The 13,903-nt window shown below is 46.3% G+C and overlaps 1 protein-coding gene across 1 annotated transcript in view; it reads left to right on the plus strand.

Annotated features, from left to right (window-relative positions):
* Positions 1-1,784: 1,784 nt before the first annotated feature.
* Positions 1,785-13,903, plus strand: part of F13A1 (coagulation factor XIII A chain) — a 62,784-nt gene continuing 50,665 nt past the window's right edge. The window contains exons 1-3 of the mRNA XM_068396529.1: positions 1,785-1,931; positions 2,868-3,016; positions 8,066-8,254. Coding sequence (XP_068252630.1) covers positions 2,869-3,016; positions 8,066-8,254 — 337 coding nt within the window. The 5' untranslated portion in view covers positions 1,785-1,931; position 2,868. The remainder of the gene's footprint in view (positions 1,932-2,867; positions 3,017-8,065; positions 8,255-13,903) is intronic.

Raw genomic sequence — 13,903 nt, forward strand, 5'->3', positions numbered from 1 at the left:
AAAATACCTGCCATCTGGAGCTGTCATAGGCACGAATTTACATCACTTCCCACAAAATATATAAATTACAGCCTACGGAACATTTCTCTCCTTGGATGCAAAGCCCCACTCCTGCCGCTACCACCAACCATTTTGGCCTCCCTGCTTTCCATGTGATTGTCGGCTTCTGCCAAAAGCCCCAGAGAGATGTGCACGGGCGCGGGGAAGCATCTGCAACCGCTGGCTGTTTGAGTACAATGGCTGGAGTGGGATGTGTTCGGCGGCATCCGCTCGCTCCCTTCCTCGCTCTGATGGAAAGTTTTCCTCCAGGCTCTGACAGCACCGCAGCCACTTGGGGAAGCACATGACTTCCTCGGGAGACGGCATTTCTTATTTGTGTTGCAGGCCTCCAGCAGGCATGGCACCGAGGCAATAGTTATATCAGGTTTTGTAACATCGTCACAGCAGCTGCAATTTTGGGAACTGAAGTGCAGGCTGGAAGTGGAGAGAGAGGCACAAAGCACACCAGGCCAGGTTGAGATCAGGGTGGAAGAAAAAAAAAAAAAAAAGAAAATCTGCAACCAGCCTCCTCCCCCAGGAAGCTCATTGTGTTCCCGGGTGCCAGGGGTGCCACTTGGCCTCCAGATGGTTACCGCAGGGGCCATCTGCCTAAAAGTGAGTCAAAGGAAATCACAGCTCAGGATGCCAGCGATGGGACCAGACCTTTCCCCCTGGGGTGCCTGCACTCCTGGGGGAGCAGGGCAGAGGAAGGGGAGTCCCCGTGCCAGGTGGCTTTCCATGCTACATGCCTAACAGCCTGCTGGGGGAGGTGGCAGAGAGCTCGAGACCCTTAACTGTGAGACAGCGTAGTGCAACACTCATGTGCAGATAGCAAGGCTTCCTCCAAAACCTCTGCAGCCTGGTACTGTGCCTCATCAATTAGCTCTAGCAGTCTCATTAGCTTGGCTAAAATGCTGTGCTGGTGCAGGCACACTGCTCCCTGGACCCCAGCTGGCATCTCTGCAGGTCTCTTGGCTTGTGTGGAACTACCTCACTTTGGCCTCTACTGGGAAATCCCCAGGGAATTGGGATGGGGATCCTGTCTTCCAGATGATTTACTTGCTGCTTCTCCTTACAGGAATGTGACCTGATTCTCTCTTCTTCTGGCTCCTGGCTTGATTTCAATGGTGTTAAGCCACCATAGGTTTGAGGCTTCACTGATATTACAGACCTGGAAGCCATAGCTGGCTGAAAGACAGTGAAGTCCTCTTCACTGTGTCTCCTCACTGCTTTTGTCTACCCTGCAACTCAGGCAATTAAGTGCCCGTGGTTGGTCCCATGTGTGCAAGAGGGGCTCTCCACTGCCCGTGCATGCTCTTAGTAGGTGACTTGTACCTCTGCTGCCAAACAGCAGTGGCTGGCAGGACAGTGGGACTGAATTCTTTCCTGTACATTGCTTTTTCTCCAAGTAACTCCACTGGTCTGTGGAGTTATGTCTGACATAGGAGGTGTCACACAGTCCCCAGTTATCTTAGAGCCTGGTGGATCTGAACAAAGTTGACGTGGATCTAAGATGCTTCCACCAGGTACTGCCCCAGACACTGGTTGTTAGGTGATACTCATTTTATCATGGGCAAGAGCTGAAGGTCATTTGCCCCAAACATAGCTGTTCACTTAGCCCAAGCACCCTGAAATGCTCACAGTGGGTGGGGTTGGGGTGAGACAGGCAAAGAGAGGGAGGGAGTAAGCAAAGACATGCCAGCAGTGGTGACAGATCCTCAGAGGTGGTGTGGGGAGGGCTTGGCAACCCTTTCAGTGCTGCCCTATTGCAACAGGAGGGAGGAGGATATACAGAGGTTACTTAAAAGCCCCCAACTTTTTCCAGGCACCTATTGTACTTCAGAAATTCTGCAAGGGAGAAGAAAAAAAAAAAAAGACTATCTGAAAAGAAGGTACCCTTGTAACCAAAAAACTTCCTTTAAGAGCTTACTGCTATTAAATAATTGCTACATTTTGAATTGCTGTTTTCAGGGGCTTTGGGAAGAAGTTGTGTTCTCAGCCATGAATATTTTCTTAGAAGGATGGCATGGCTTTTTCATTGCTACATGCTTACACTGAAATAGATGTGAAAGCAGTTTTGACTAGCTCAAAGAGAAGTCTCTGATCAGCCTGCATCTGAGATTTCCCTTAAGGTCATTAACAGGAGAGAAATAAGTGGATAAGTGCTTTTTTATTTTCTTTATTTCCCTTTTCCTCTCTCTCCCTCTCTTTTTTTTTTTCTCTCTCTTTCTAAAAAGTGGATTTTCTGGATGCAGGAGTTAACCCTTTAGATATTGGATGTTTGTGTGCATAGGGACAAAAAGACAATTTTCCAGTAATCATCCACAGACTGTTGTAGGCTGTAGTATTTGGGATGATTGCAGTATAACTTAGAATGTAATTTTTATTAGGGGAAGGCAATGTGTGATGCACTTTCTGGAAATATAATTTGCTATTTTGGGTTCAATAATGCTGTTTTGGAGGGTGGGAGAGTAAATGATTTTCTAGTTCTTTTACTTGAAACTCCCTAATGTTTTTAATGTCCTACTTCTCCTAGGCAAATACTTATGTGTTAGGCTTCCCTCTCCTTCTCCCGCCCCCCTTCTTCTCTTATTCATACGTTTTGACAAACACAAAATGCCTTTCAATCCTTAGAGAGCTGTACTCCATCATTAGACTGATGTTTTCTGCCTCTCAGTTTTTATTTATGTGAGTTTAAAAATGTGTAGCTCGCTGGCACCCCACACTGGTTTTGGTTTCTCCCATCTTACATGTGCCAGGCTGGCTCATGTTTGGTTTTTCCTTGCACTCTTTCTTTCTTTCATGGGATTACAACATTTTTAATACAGGATGTCTGAAACAACAAACACCAACGAAGAGAAGAAACCTCCTCTGAATGGAAGAAGAGCCCTCCCATCAAACAACTCCAACGAGGAAGAAAATGAGGTCCCTGAGATGGAGGCTTTTGGACTGATACCTAGAGGATTTAATCCAAAAGGTACCGTGTACAATTAAGACATGAGTTTACTTTTACATTTTCCATACTCACCTCTGTCCAGGTCTGTGAATTAAAACCAAACCACTTTTTTCCTTACATATTTTGATCTCAGATTGCTTTTATTGCTGCTCATGAAAAAACTTGCTAAAAACACCCGTGTGCATGGAAATGTTACGGCAGGGTAGGGAAAGTGAGGAGTGGAGAAGCTGAGTGGCCAGTTTTTGGCTCGAACTGTGGGAGTGATTGAAAAAAGGCAAGAATGGGTTTTCCCAGTTTGATCACAATCACAGTCATTTTAGGACCTGCTGGCTTCAGGCATGGCTGTGGCAGCACTGGGGTGAAGGGGGCAGGAGGAGCCTTCCCTCTTAATGTAATGCAATACAGGTCCTGACTAGATATTGTTTCAAACGCAATATGCTCATAGAAGACGGAGATGTGTGAGGGTGTGGGATACCACAGAAGGAATACAGCCTGTAGCTAAAGCCCACCTGTACCAGGAGAAAGATTCCTATTGCTTTTTGATGTGCTTCACATCAGGCTCTAAATGAAGTGCGGTGCTGGTGGGCGGGAGCCTCTTGCTTTTCAGAAATGCAAAGAAAACTTAGGAATGTCAGGTCAAGTGAGTTGAGGCAGGAACCCAACGTGTCCTTAAGGTGATACTGCTGGTGAGAAAAACAGCACTTATCCAAAGCAAGAGTTTGTGTGGCCATAGGATAATCCTGGCTATGGGACTGGTATGGCTGAAAAATAAATTTGTGCATAACAGCACAGCTGTTTTTGTACAGGTGGATCAGCTCTGCTGTGCAGTTCAGCCCTGCAATGCTTGTAGCAACAACGTGCAAGGGGTGACCTGAAGGGAAAGGACTGCAGCACTGTTTCAGTGCACATTAGCTGTGATCTAAGCCCGTGATACCAGCTGGTCTAAGTGTGGTCCCTGGACACACTGTTTTCAGGTGGGATGCTTAAGTGACCTGTCAGACCACGTTAAAGGTTTATAGCCCAAAGGAGCTCAGACTGGGACTTACACTCAGGAGCTGAGCCTGCCCAGAGCGCTCGCAGTGTTGTGCTTAGGGGATAAAGTGAGCGTCTGCAGGCAGGGCAGGAGCAGCCGAGTATGACAGGGCTCTAGTGCCGCGAGCACATCCTTGCAGAGGACTGCTTGTGCCACCTCCTTCCCCTTCTCTTGCACTCCTCTACGCTTCTGGGTTGTCCAAATTTTTTGTAGTGGTTCACACATTTAATTGCTATAACACACTAAAAAAATATCCAAATGCCTTTATCCCTGCTGTTATAACTGAGGTGTTTTCTAGCCTTCGGGGTAGGATTGGACACCTGCTATAAATGTCTAAATGTCAGTGTCTTCACCTGTGTCAGATCGTAATCAACACAGAGCCAGCGGGTGAGTGGAGGTGAGGGCATAGGCTGTCTGGAGAGGCAGTGGGTGTCACTTCCAAGGTGATCTGTATCCTTCTCTCAGCTCTGCTGGCAGCAGCAGCTGGCTGTTGTAAGAGGTTACATACTAGGCTCACATCATTTAGATGCCTAAATTTAACTGAATCTTGCCCTTGATTTGTGCAGTGTAGGTGTCTACAGCTGAGCTAGTCACCCTTGTTTCCCTTCACAGCCAACAGAAAGAAACAGGCATTTTTAGGGTGTGATTCATTTGACCTATTTTAGCTACTACTCTAGGATGAGGTAAAACCCTGTGCTTGACTAGCTCTCTGCTGACACCCACTTCTGCTCAGCTGAATCACAGCCAGAGTGAGCAGCGGAGGCTGCTGGGGACGGCTGCCTCCCCAGCCTGGTCAGTGGGCTGCCTGCTGCGGGAGCCCGGCTTGCTTGCGGGAGGAGATGTTCAGTGAGAAGGACGCACAGCCCCCGAGTGCTTCTTCAGCAAAGAGCGTGTCTTGGTGAACACGCCTGTGCCATGTCCTCCCCCTGACTCTTCCTAGCCAGCTCATCTCGCCGCAACGTGTTATGAGTGGGCCTGGCGCTTACAGCCGCTCGGTGGGAGGACACAGCCCTGCGGCTCCACGGTCTGCAAGCTCCCCACGCACCCTCCTTTGCAAAGTTCGGCGACTCGCCAGGGAATCGTGCTTCCTCTGTTAGCAGAGCGATGGACACCTCCTTTGGAAAGTCACACTGTTCCATTTGTGACCCAGAGCCCTTTCTGGTCCTGCAAGAAAGCCTGATGTTTGAAGGTTATTCTTGTTATTCAAAAAACAGCTCAAGCTTGTGCTCCTTTATTTCCATGCAAGTTTAACATTGCAAAAGCTTCAAGAAAGCATCGGACTGCTGCCTGTCATGTGGCAAACCTGCTTGCACTAAACAGCAGACCAGGCTATGGGCAAACCATCAAATGGACCTGACTTCAAAGGAGCCCTGGGTGGCTGCCTGTCCCTCACAAAGAGATGAGCAGTGACGTCCACAGCGCCTGGACCCTGCCTTTTGATTGTACTCTGGTGATGGTGTTAGCACATCCCATTACCCTGCACATGTTTTGTCCTCCGTAATTACCATTACTGTCATGGACACAGGCTTGGTCACAGGTTATCTTCATCTGGCAAGCTCAGCATACATTTTAACACTGAGAGTGAAAGTGAAATGTGTTTTCTGCAGATGTGTGTGGCTGTGTTTTGACAGGAACCATGTAAAGTCCTGAGATGAAATGCTGAACTGATGGCTGAGGGTGGCTTAGGGTTGCAGTTTCTTGAAGGGGTTAACATGCAAAGGAAGGGCAGGGTCACTGTTGCCTCTTACTTCAGAACATGAGATGAAAACACCACAAACCCTCAACTCTATGCCTCCTCGGAAGGAGGGGGAAGCTGAGCCAAACTTACCGATAGCTTCGGTAATAAAGATATGCAGTTTTACATGCGGTGCTTTAAAGCCTGGGAGGGGTTGGGAGAGATAAAGGGAGAGATACTCCCCTGTCCCTGCTTTACCGCGCTCCAGGACATTCCTGCCTCACAGAATTTAATTGTGAGCTTTGTCAGCATTATTGTGAAAGAGCATTGCTAAGTTTTGCAGGAAGAGAGGCCAAGACATGCCCCACTTCACAGAGGGGCAATGAGAATGATTTCTGAGCAAAATACATTTAATATTTCACACAAAAACCATCTCTGTGTCTTCAGCCAGCGCTAAAGCCAGTGGGGATCTACAGAAGTTACCCCATAAGCCTGGCGAACTGAGCAGAGAATAACAACTACCTTGCCATGGGACTTTAAGCCTGCCTCAGTATTGAACGGGGTATTCCAGCCTTTCCACAGATTAGGGTTAGCAGGGGGTGGATGGTTTTGGGTTCAGTTGTCCAGGGCTTCCATGAAAGGATCTTTATCTTCATGTGTCCTCAGGCAGTTTTCTTTCCTTCTTTTTCCCGCAGGGCAGGACTAGGTAGCTGATGGTGACAATGCACAAGTGGGACCGGCTCCTGCTGCCCTTATTTCTCCCTCTCCCATTAGCTGTCGCCCAGAGCCCCGGCTGGGTGGCTTGGCCAGGGCAGGAGGATGACCATGCTGGCAACCAGGGGAGTTGCTGCCTGCAGGGCTCTGCTAATGTCTTGAACACATCCCTGTAGAAGGGCAGGGCTAATGCACACACTGCTGTAGTCTGAAGGCTACACACCCAGGAGGGAGCTGCTCTGCTGCTTGTCCAGAGCTGGCCGCTATGCAGCGTCTCCCTGCCTTCAAGGAAAAGCAGTATGCAAAACTGTTGTCTGAGCTTTTGTGAAATGGGCCATGTTCAGCCCTCAGTGGCTTGAATATCCAGCTCGTTCGCTGAGCGCATAATTCCTGCTCACAGGCTGTATGCCTGTATACTGAGTATGCCTCAGTAGGAGGCCAAATTAGCCACCACCACAAGTACACACAGCTCCACCGGCTGCTGTAAATGTGCACCTCTTTTTGCCAAGCATGAGTTTGGCTCTGTCGTCGTCAGTATAAAATGCAGAAATTAGCTACTTTCTAACTGTCAGCACCTGGAAAGACAAGCTGAGAGCTGAAAATGAAGCTTTACTCTTCTGTCTCTCTCCTGGTGGTGAGCAGTAATGGTCCTCCTGGCAGAGGTTTCATGATTATCTGCCCAAGCATGTAGGCGAAAGAATGATGTCCAGTTCATTTTCATGTGTTTGCTCGTTGTATGAGAAGACTCCTGTTGTGAAGGTTCCAGGTATGGTACAATCACATGGCTCGTGGTGACTGCAAGTGCCTTTGCCTATCCCAGTGTCACTCCACACTGGTCATTAGCTGAGCAGACTAACTTCTAGCAGTGGTAGGCTATAACCCTTTAGACAGCCCTAATTTGAAGGGAGCGAAGCTTTGTCCATGCACATTGTCGATATCTACTGCTGTGTGCCTGTAACTCTAAGCTGTAATTATATACTGTAGTGTTATATTTAGTTTTCATAAGAAGACACTAATAGCAGTGGAGGTGTACTGAGAAGCTGAGTCTAGACACATACAGTACACCAAAACCTTATTTAATACAGGCAATCCAAGCTCTCAGCTGAATGCAAGATCATTAACTGCTTCTACTACTATCACTCAACAGCAGTAGAGCTTTGCAAACGTTAATGTATTTAAGCGTCACAAAACCCCTGTGAATTTGCATTTTACAAATGGAGGGCTGCAAGAAGGGAGACATGAAGCCACAGCTGTCAAAGGCCCACTGATTGCATTGATAAAGTTGTGACAGCAATGCCCAGACTTGCAGAAAGCTGATGCCAAAGGAAAGATGGAGCCCAGCTCTCCTTGGGGATATTCAGCTTTCCACCCGTAGCAACCTGCCCTTTCTGCAATTGCTTTCGTCATTCCCTAGAAGCCTTGCAGCCTCTGTGAAAATGCAGGTGGACAGAGAAGTGTCAGTCCGTAAGTCCCTGCTCAGCCAGAAGGATGTAAGCCCCAAACAGATCCAGCATGCTCTGTTGCCCGGTGTTTCTCGATGAGGCAATGCTGGGGAAGGGGGTACAGGGCCTCTAGTGACGATGATATAAATATTGACATTCCAACATACTGACTCCTTCCCTCTCTGTTCATTTATGCGTCTCTGCAGATTACCTGCGTGTTGTGGACATTCACATGTTCAAGGAGCCCCATGAGATTAACAAGCAGCAACACCACACTGACAAGTACTACAGCCCCAAACTGATAGTGCGTCGGGGACAGCCTTTCGAAATCCAGATTGAGTTCAACCGACCCTACAAGCCAGAGACGGACCAATTCTGGCTGGAGTATTTGATAGGTAAGTGCCTGGCAAAGGCTGTGTCGTATCAGCAAAGTAAGGTTGAAGAATCTCTCATAAACAGGAATGCAACAGTACTTAATGGATGGGTCTTTTCCTGCTGCAACTCATAAACCATAAAACCAGGCTTAACCATAGGCAACAAAGTGTTTTTCTAAACAGGATCTGAATCCTTACTCGAGAAAGTCAGCAGAATTGCTTGTGAGAGAAGGAGCAGTACTTGGGGCTTTCTGTTTAGCAAGCAGCTCTACTTTATTGAGCTTTCAAAGTTCTCTCTGGTTAGTGCTGTATGGCAATGCTGAAAGGTAGGTGGAAGGGGAAACACCTTTTATTAGTGTTTAGGAGATGCAGGGAGGAGGAATCTGTTGTTTAAGGTGGGAGAGATGACTACGTATGAACTAGGATAACATAATGTTGGGTACGCAAGGGGGGAGGAAATTACACAGGGTGGAAGAATAGGAGGCCTTGCAGCTTCGCAGCCTGCATTTACAGCCAACCTGGTAACAAGGGATATCGTTCAGAGGTTGTAGCTTTGGACCAGAGACTTACTGAAGGCCACATCAGAGGCTTTCTTGATTTACTGCAAAAAGAGCAAGAAAGCATTTTTCCCCTTACTGACAGCTCTTCATCAGAGACCCAGATCCTAATGTACCTGTTGGCTTATTGAAGGTACAGGACTAGAAGAGGGCATGACCTTGCTAGAGAAGGGGAAAAGCAAATGACAGGGGCTTCCTGCTGTGCTCCAAAGATGGCCCCATCAAACACTGCTCCCTACATCACAGCTCTGGGAAAGACCCAGCTTCGTCTAGAGTGATCTGGGAGTTTCTGTGTTAAGATGTCAATGTTCCCCTTATAAACTCTTTAAAGTAGGTTCGAATTGATGTTTTAATTTACTTTCCTGAGAGATGTAGTTCCAAAATTTGTAACATTGATTTTTTTCCACTAGTGAATTATGATGATGGGGCTATTTATTAGATTTGTTGCCTTTTAAAGCTAGATGGGCGTTTATCTCTTAAACATATGTGCAGTGAAAAGGTTACTGTCTGCACATTTTTTTTCATGGGTCTCTTCTTTCTAATTTAAATTAAGGTTGGGAGGCATGTTATGACAGTCCAGTGAATGATTGGCTGAACAGCCACAAGTGCCTTTAAAAATTTAATATGCATAAATATCATTAGTTCTTTTGGGATTTAATTAAATTCAAGACTGTTCCCTTAATCTTTATATGTTTAAAACAAACAGCTGTATCAAGAAGAAGTGGAAAATGGAACATTTGTTTTTTATTGCATTGTATGCAGTTTGCATTTGTTTTAATCAGATATTCTATGTTGGAAGAAGAAATTTAACACTTCTTTTGACATTGCACAGTCCACTTAAAAGAACATATTCACTTATTTTCCTGTTGCTCTTTCCTAACACATCTTTCCATGGTTTGTACCTTGAATCTCTAAGCACGGATAAAAATCCCTGCATCCTCAGACGCGGTAGGAATGGGGTTAAACACAGCCCAAGCCAGGGGAGACTTTGCAACAAACTCAGCTCTGAATGATGACTTTGGAGTCAACCCTGAGTCTGTGGTTGACTTCCCCTCCCTGTTCTTCGCTGTTACTGTCCTTTTTGTGAAATGGGAATGGTAATGCTGATGTCCCATGTGTGGTGGCTGGCAATCAGCTGAAGGAAAGTGCTGCATATGCAGGATAGTATACAATGCTATTGCCCTCCTCTTCTTTTTAAGTGTCTGCTTCTGTGAGCATCACTCCCCTCTTGCTACAAGGAATTTGGCTCACAGAGATTCAGCTGGGAGAAGAGATGTTCAAGCTCCTATTCTAAGAACTGGTTAATATTCAGTGCTCCACAAATGTTTCTCTTTATGCACATGTGGTGAAAACACAGTACATTTGTTCTCAGAGGCTAGCAACAGAAAGCAAAACAAAAACAGTCCACAAAGGAGAAGGAAATTATCCAGAGATGATCTGCTTGACTCTTGCTACTTCTTCTTTTAGTGGCATGTCCAATGTTTAGTGCCCTGAAGGCGAGAAAGAAAAGATTTCTTGTACTTAGGAAAGGGCACTGAGTGCTCAAGGTTTCAGTGCTGTGCTCTCAAACCTTTTGTCCACATGGAGACGTGGCCATTTATATCCAAGTTTTTTCTGTTTGTCTGCCTGAAGAGCAGGCATTCACCTCTTGTAATGCCAACTGCCTGAAAACTGGCACTGGGTCCAGTTACTGGATCCAGTCACTGGATCCAGTCTTTTTCAACTTCTTCATCAATGACCTGGATGAAGGGACAGAGTATACCCTCAGCAAGTTTGCTGATGATGCAAAACTGGGATGAGTGGCTGGTACACCAGAAGGCTGTGCTGCCATTCAGCAAGACCTGGACAGGCTAGAGAGTTGGGCAGAGAGGAACCTAATGAAGTTCAACGAAGGCAAGTGTAGGGTCCTTCACCTAGGGGTGAATAACCTCAGGCACCAGTACAGGTTGGAGGTTGACGTGCTGGAAAGCAAGCTCTGCAGAGAAGGACCTGGGAGTCCTGGTGGACTTCAAGTTCACCATGAGCCAGCAACCTGCCCTTGTGTCCAAGAAGGCCAATGGTATCCTGGGGTGCATTAGGAAGACCATGGCCGGCAGGTCAAGGGAGGTTATCCTTCCTCTCTACACTGCCCTAGTGAGGCCACATCTGGAGTACTGTGTCCAGTTCTGGGCCCCCCAGTTCAAGAAATACAAGGAACTACTGGAGAGAGTCCAGCGGAGGGCTACAAAGATGATCAGAGGACTGGAGCATCTCTCTTATGAGGAGAGGCTGAGAGAGCTGGATCTGTTTAGCCTAGAGAAGAAAAGACTGAGGGGGGATCTCATCAATGCTTACAAATACCTTAAGGGCAGGTGTCAAGAGGATGGGGCCAGACTCTTCTCAGTGGTGCCCAGTGACAGGACAAGGGGCAACGGGCACAAACTGAAACACTGGAAGTTCCATCTGAATATAAAGAAAAACTTCTTTACTTTGAGGGTGACAGAGCACTGGAACAGGCTGCCCAGGGAGGTTGTGGAGTCTCCTTCTCTGGAGATATCCAAAACCCACCTGGATGTGGCCCTGTGCAACACGCTCTAGGTGAACCTGCTTTGGCAGGGCGTTGGACTAGATGATCTCCAGAGGTCCCTTCCAACGCCAACCATGCTGTGATTCTGTGATTCTGTAAAACCAGAGCCCAGCCCAAAAGCTGTTGCCTAGGCTGCCTCTGTGAGCAGAGGAGAGAGGCAGGTACCTTCAGGTGGCAGTTTAGCCACGCTGTTTTATAATGGGATGAACCCTTCTGGATTTTTTGTCTTCCTCTGTTGTCTGTCCCCCATAGACCAGACTGTGACATCAAGATCACCAAAGATTGGGAAGGCAAATCCTACCCTTTGGTACTGCCAGGCAGGAGCTACATCAGGGGACTGGCTCAGGCAACAGCCATACAGCAGAGGCAGCTTGAGTTCAGAGAAGATTTTTAATTGAAACAAGGGATATACCTCCTAGGAAAAAGCTGAGTTTGAGAGATTAAAAAGTGATGGACACGAAGAAATATCAGCGTGGTGTTGTGAAATAACATTACCAAGCAGCTCTCTGCATGCCTGAGCAGTGGCTTTCAAATGGTGCAGCAGAACTGTAGAATAACCTAGGCTGGAGGGACCTCTGGAGGTCTTACACCCAAGCCCTTGCTCAAAGCAGGTCCAGCTTGCTCAGGTTGCTCGGGACCTTGCCCTGGGGGTAGGTTTTGAGTATCTCCAAGGGTGGGGAAGGTTACCCAAATCAATGATGTGGACCAGGCTGTCCATGAGCTGTAGAAGCTTTTGGGTGTTTCAAGGTGTTATTCTCATAAAGTACAAAGACACTTTTCATAGGGATGGCTGGCCTTGGCTCCCAGGCAACTCAGCTGGAGCTGGGAAAACTCAACATCTCTTTTTGCAGGGCTATGCCTACAGTGAGGGCTGTTTATACAACAGCACCGTATAAAGCTATTCAGAAATTATTAGTTCCCAGCACTGGAAATTTCTAAGCATTGATGTTAATCCAACACAGAATTTTATCCATTAAAGACTAATTTTGCACCTGAAAAATGTGACAATGGTAATGACTTGATCCTCTGTGAGTGCAGAACTGTTCCATTTCCTTTATTCCCTAAAATTTATTTTTACTTCTCTTTTTTTTTTTTCCTCCTATTTTTGCTTCTTTTGCATCATTAAAAAAATGATTAATGAAGCAAGTAAAGCAAGTAGAGGCTGCTTAATCCTTCTAATTGATAATGAATCAAGGGTACCTGGGACAAATGCTTGTTGCGTCATGTGAAACTAGGTCTGAAACACTCACAGAACAATCTTTAGTAACAATTTTTTAATCCGCAGTCCATTTAAAGACAATTCACACAAAGTCTAGAATTCATGGGCTAAATTATATAAACAAATATATATGTGTAAATATATAAATAATTTGTCCCAATTTCTTAAAAGTCTCTTTTACTGATATTCTTCTGAGATGGTTCCTTATGACTAAAGTCCTTTTTGCTTTAACAGACTGTTTTCCGTAAAGTCATCTTCGGTGAAACTGGCTGAAGTGCTAACATGTGAATTATTATAATTCAGTTTTGCACATAATGCTTCATTAAATTAGGACCATACTTGTCTGCCAAAGTATGGAAAACAATGAATGTGCCAAAAAATCCACATGGAAAAATATCCACTCATAAAGAGTAATGGGATGTTATTCCAGTTCTCGTGCTCGACTGCAGCCCTGCCTCAGTACCTGTGGTTTGGGAGCTGCTTCATCACCACATATTTCCTTCCTCGCAGCCCACTTCCTGGCTTTAACGAGAGGAAAGGTGAACATCACCCCTTGGGAAATACTCATTTTATTGGTCTGGGGTTGAGATGAAAGAACCACAAGAGAAGTGTAAATGCCGTGCTTGCATCCAGTTCCCCACAGAGGGAACAATTTTAGTTTGCGTAGAGCCCCAGGGAGCCCAGAGGAGCCAATGATTCCTTCACCCATCTTGATCTCTCCTGACTACCGCCTTCATGGTGATGCGGATACTTTGTGCTGCTCTTGGCTTTCCACGGTGTGGGGCTCAGCCTGTCCAAACACAGCTCCTGTAACTGGAGCAGCCAGTTTGGCATGAGTGCTGCAAAGTTTCTGCAGTCACTGCTGCACTGGCAGTGATTTCTCTGAAAAGCAGATGTATGATTAGATGGCTTTAAACGGCCTTCAATCTTACTTTTAGTAGTAGTTTCCTGTACATGGTTGTAAATCCTAGAGTGGGTGAGAATTATAGGGTGCATCCTTAGTCTAATGATATATTTCCCCACACCCCCATAAATTGTTGTATATGTTTGTATTTCCTTTAAATGGCTTCATAAATCCATATATATATTGGTCTAACCCTAAATATTATTATGAACGTTTTATTCATTGGCATACTTCTGGAACGATCATAAATCCCAGTCCTCCAGGCTACTATCACCTTTCCACATGTGTGCATGCATGGACACCCACACACCTGCCCATATGCACTCCTCAGGCTTCTATAAATCATTGGATTTTGGCCTGAGATGAGAGCAGAGACTTGCTGCTCCTTCTTCTACAGTCTTCCCAGGCCTGCTCCAGATGGATA

Source organism: Nyctibius grandis, chromosome 3, assembly GCF_013368605.1.
Source record: "Nyctibius grandis isolate bNycGra1 chromosome 3, bNycGra1.pri, whole genome shotgun sequence".
Classification (NCBI taxonomy): domain Eukaryota; kingdom Metazoa; phylum Chordata; class Aves; order Nyctibiiformes; family Nyctibiidae; genus Nyctibius; species Nyctibius grandis.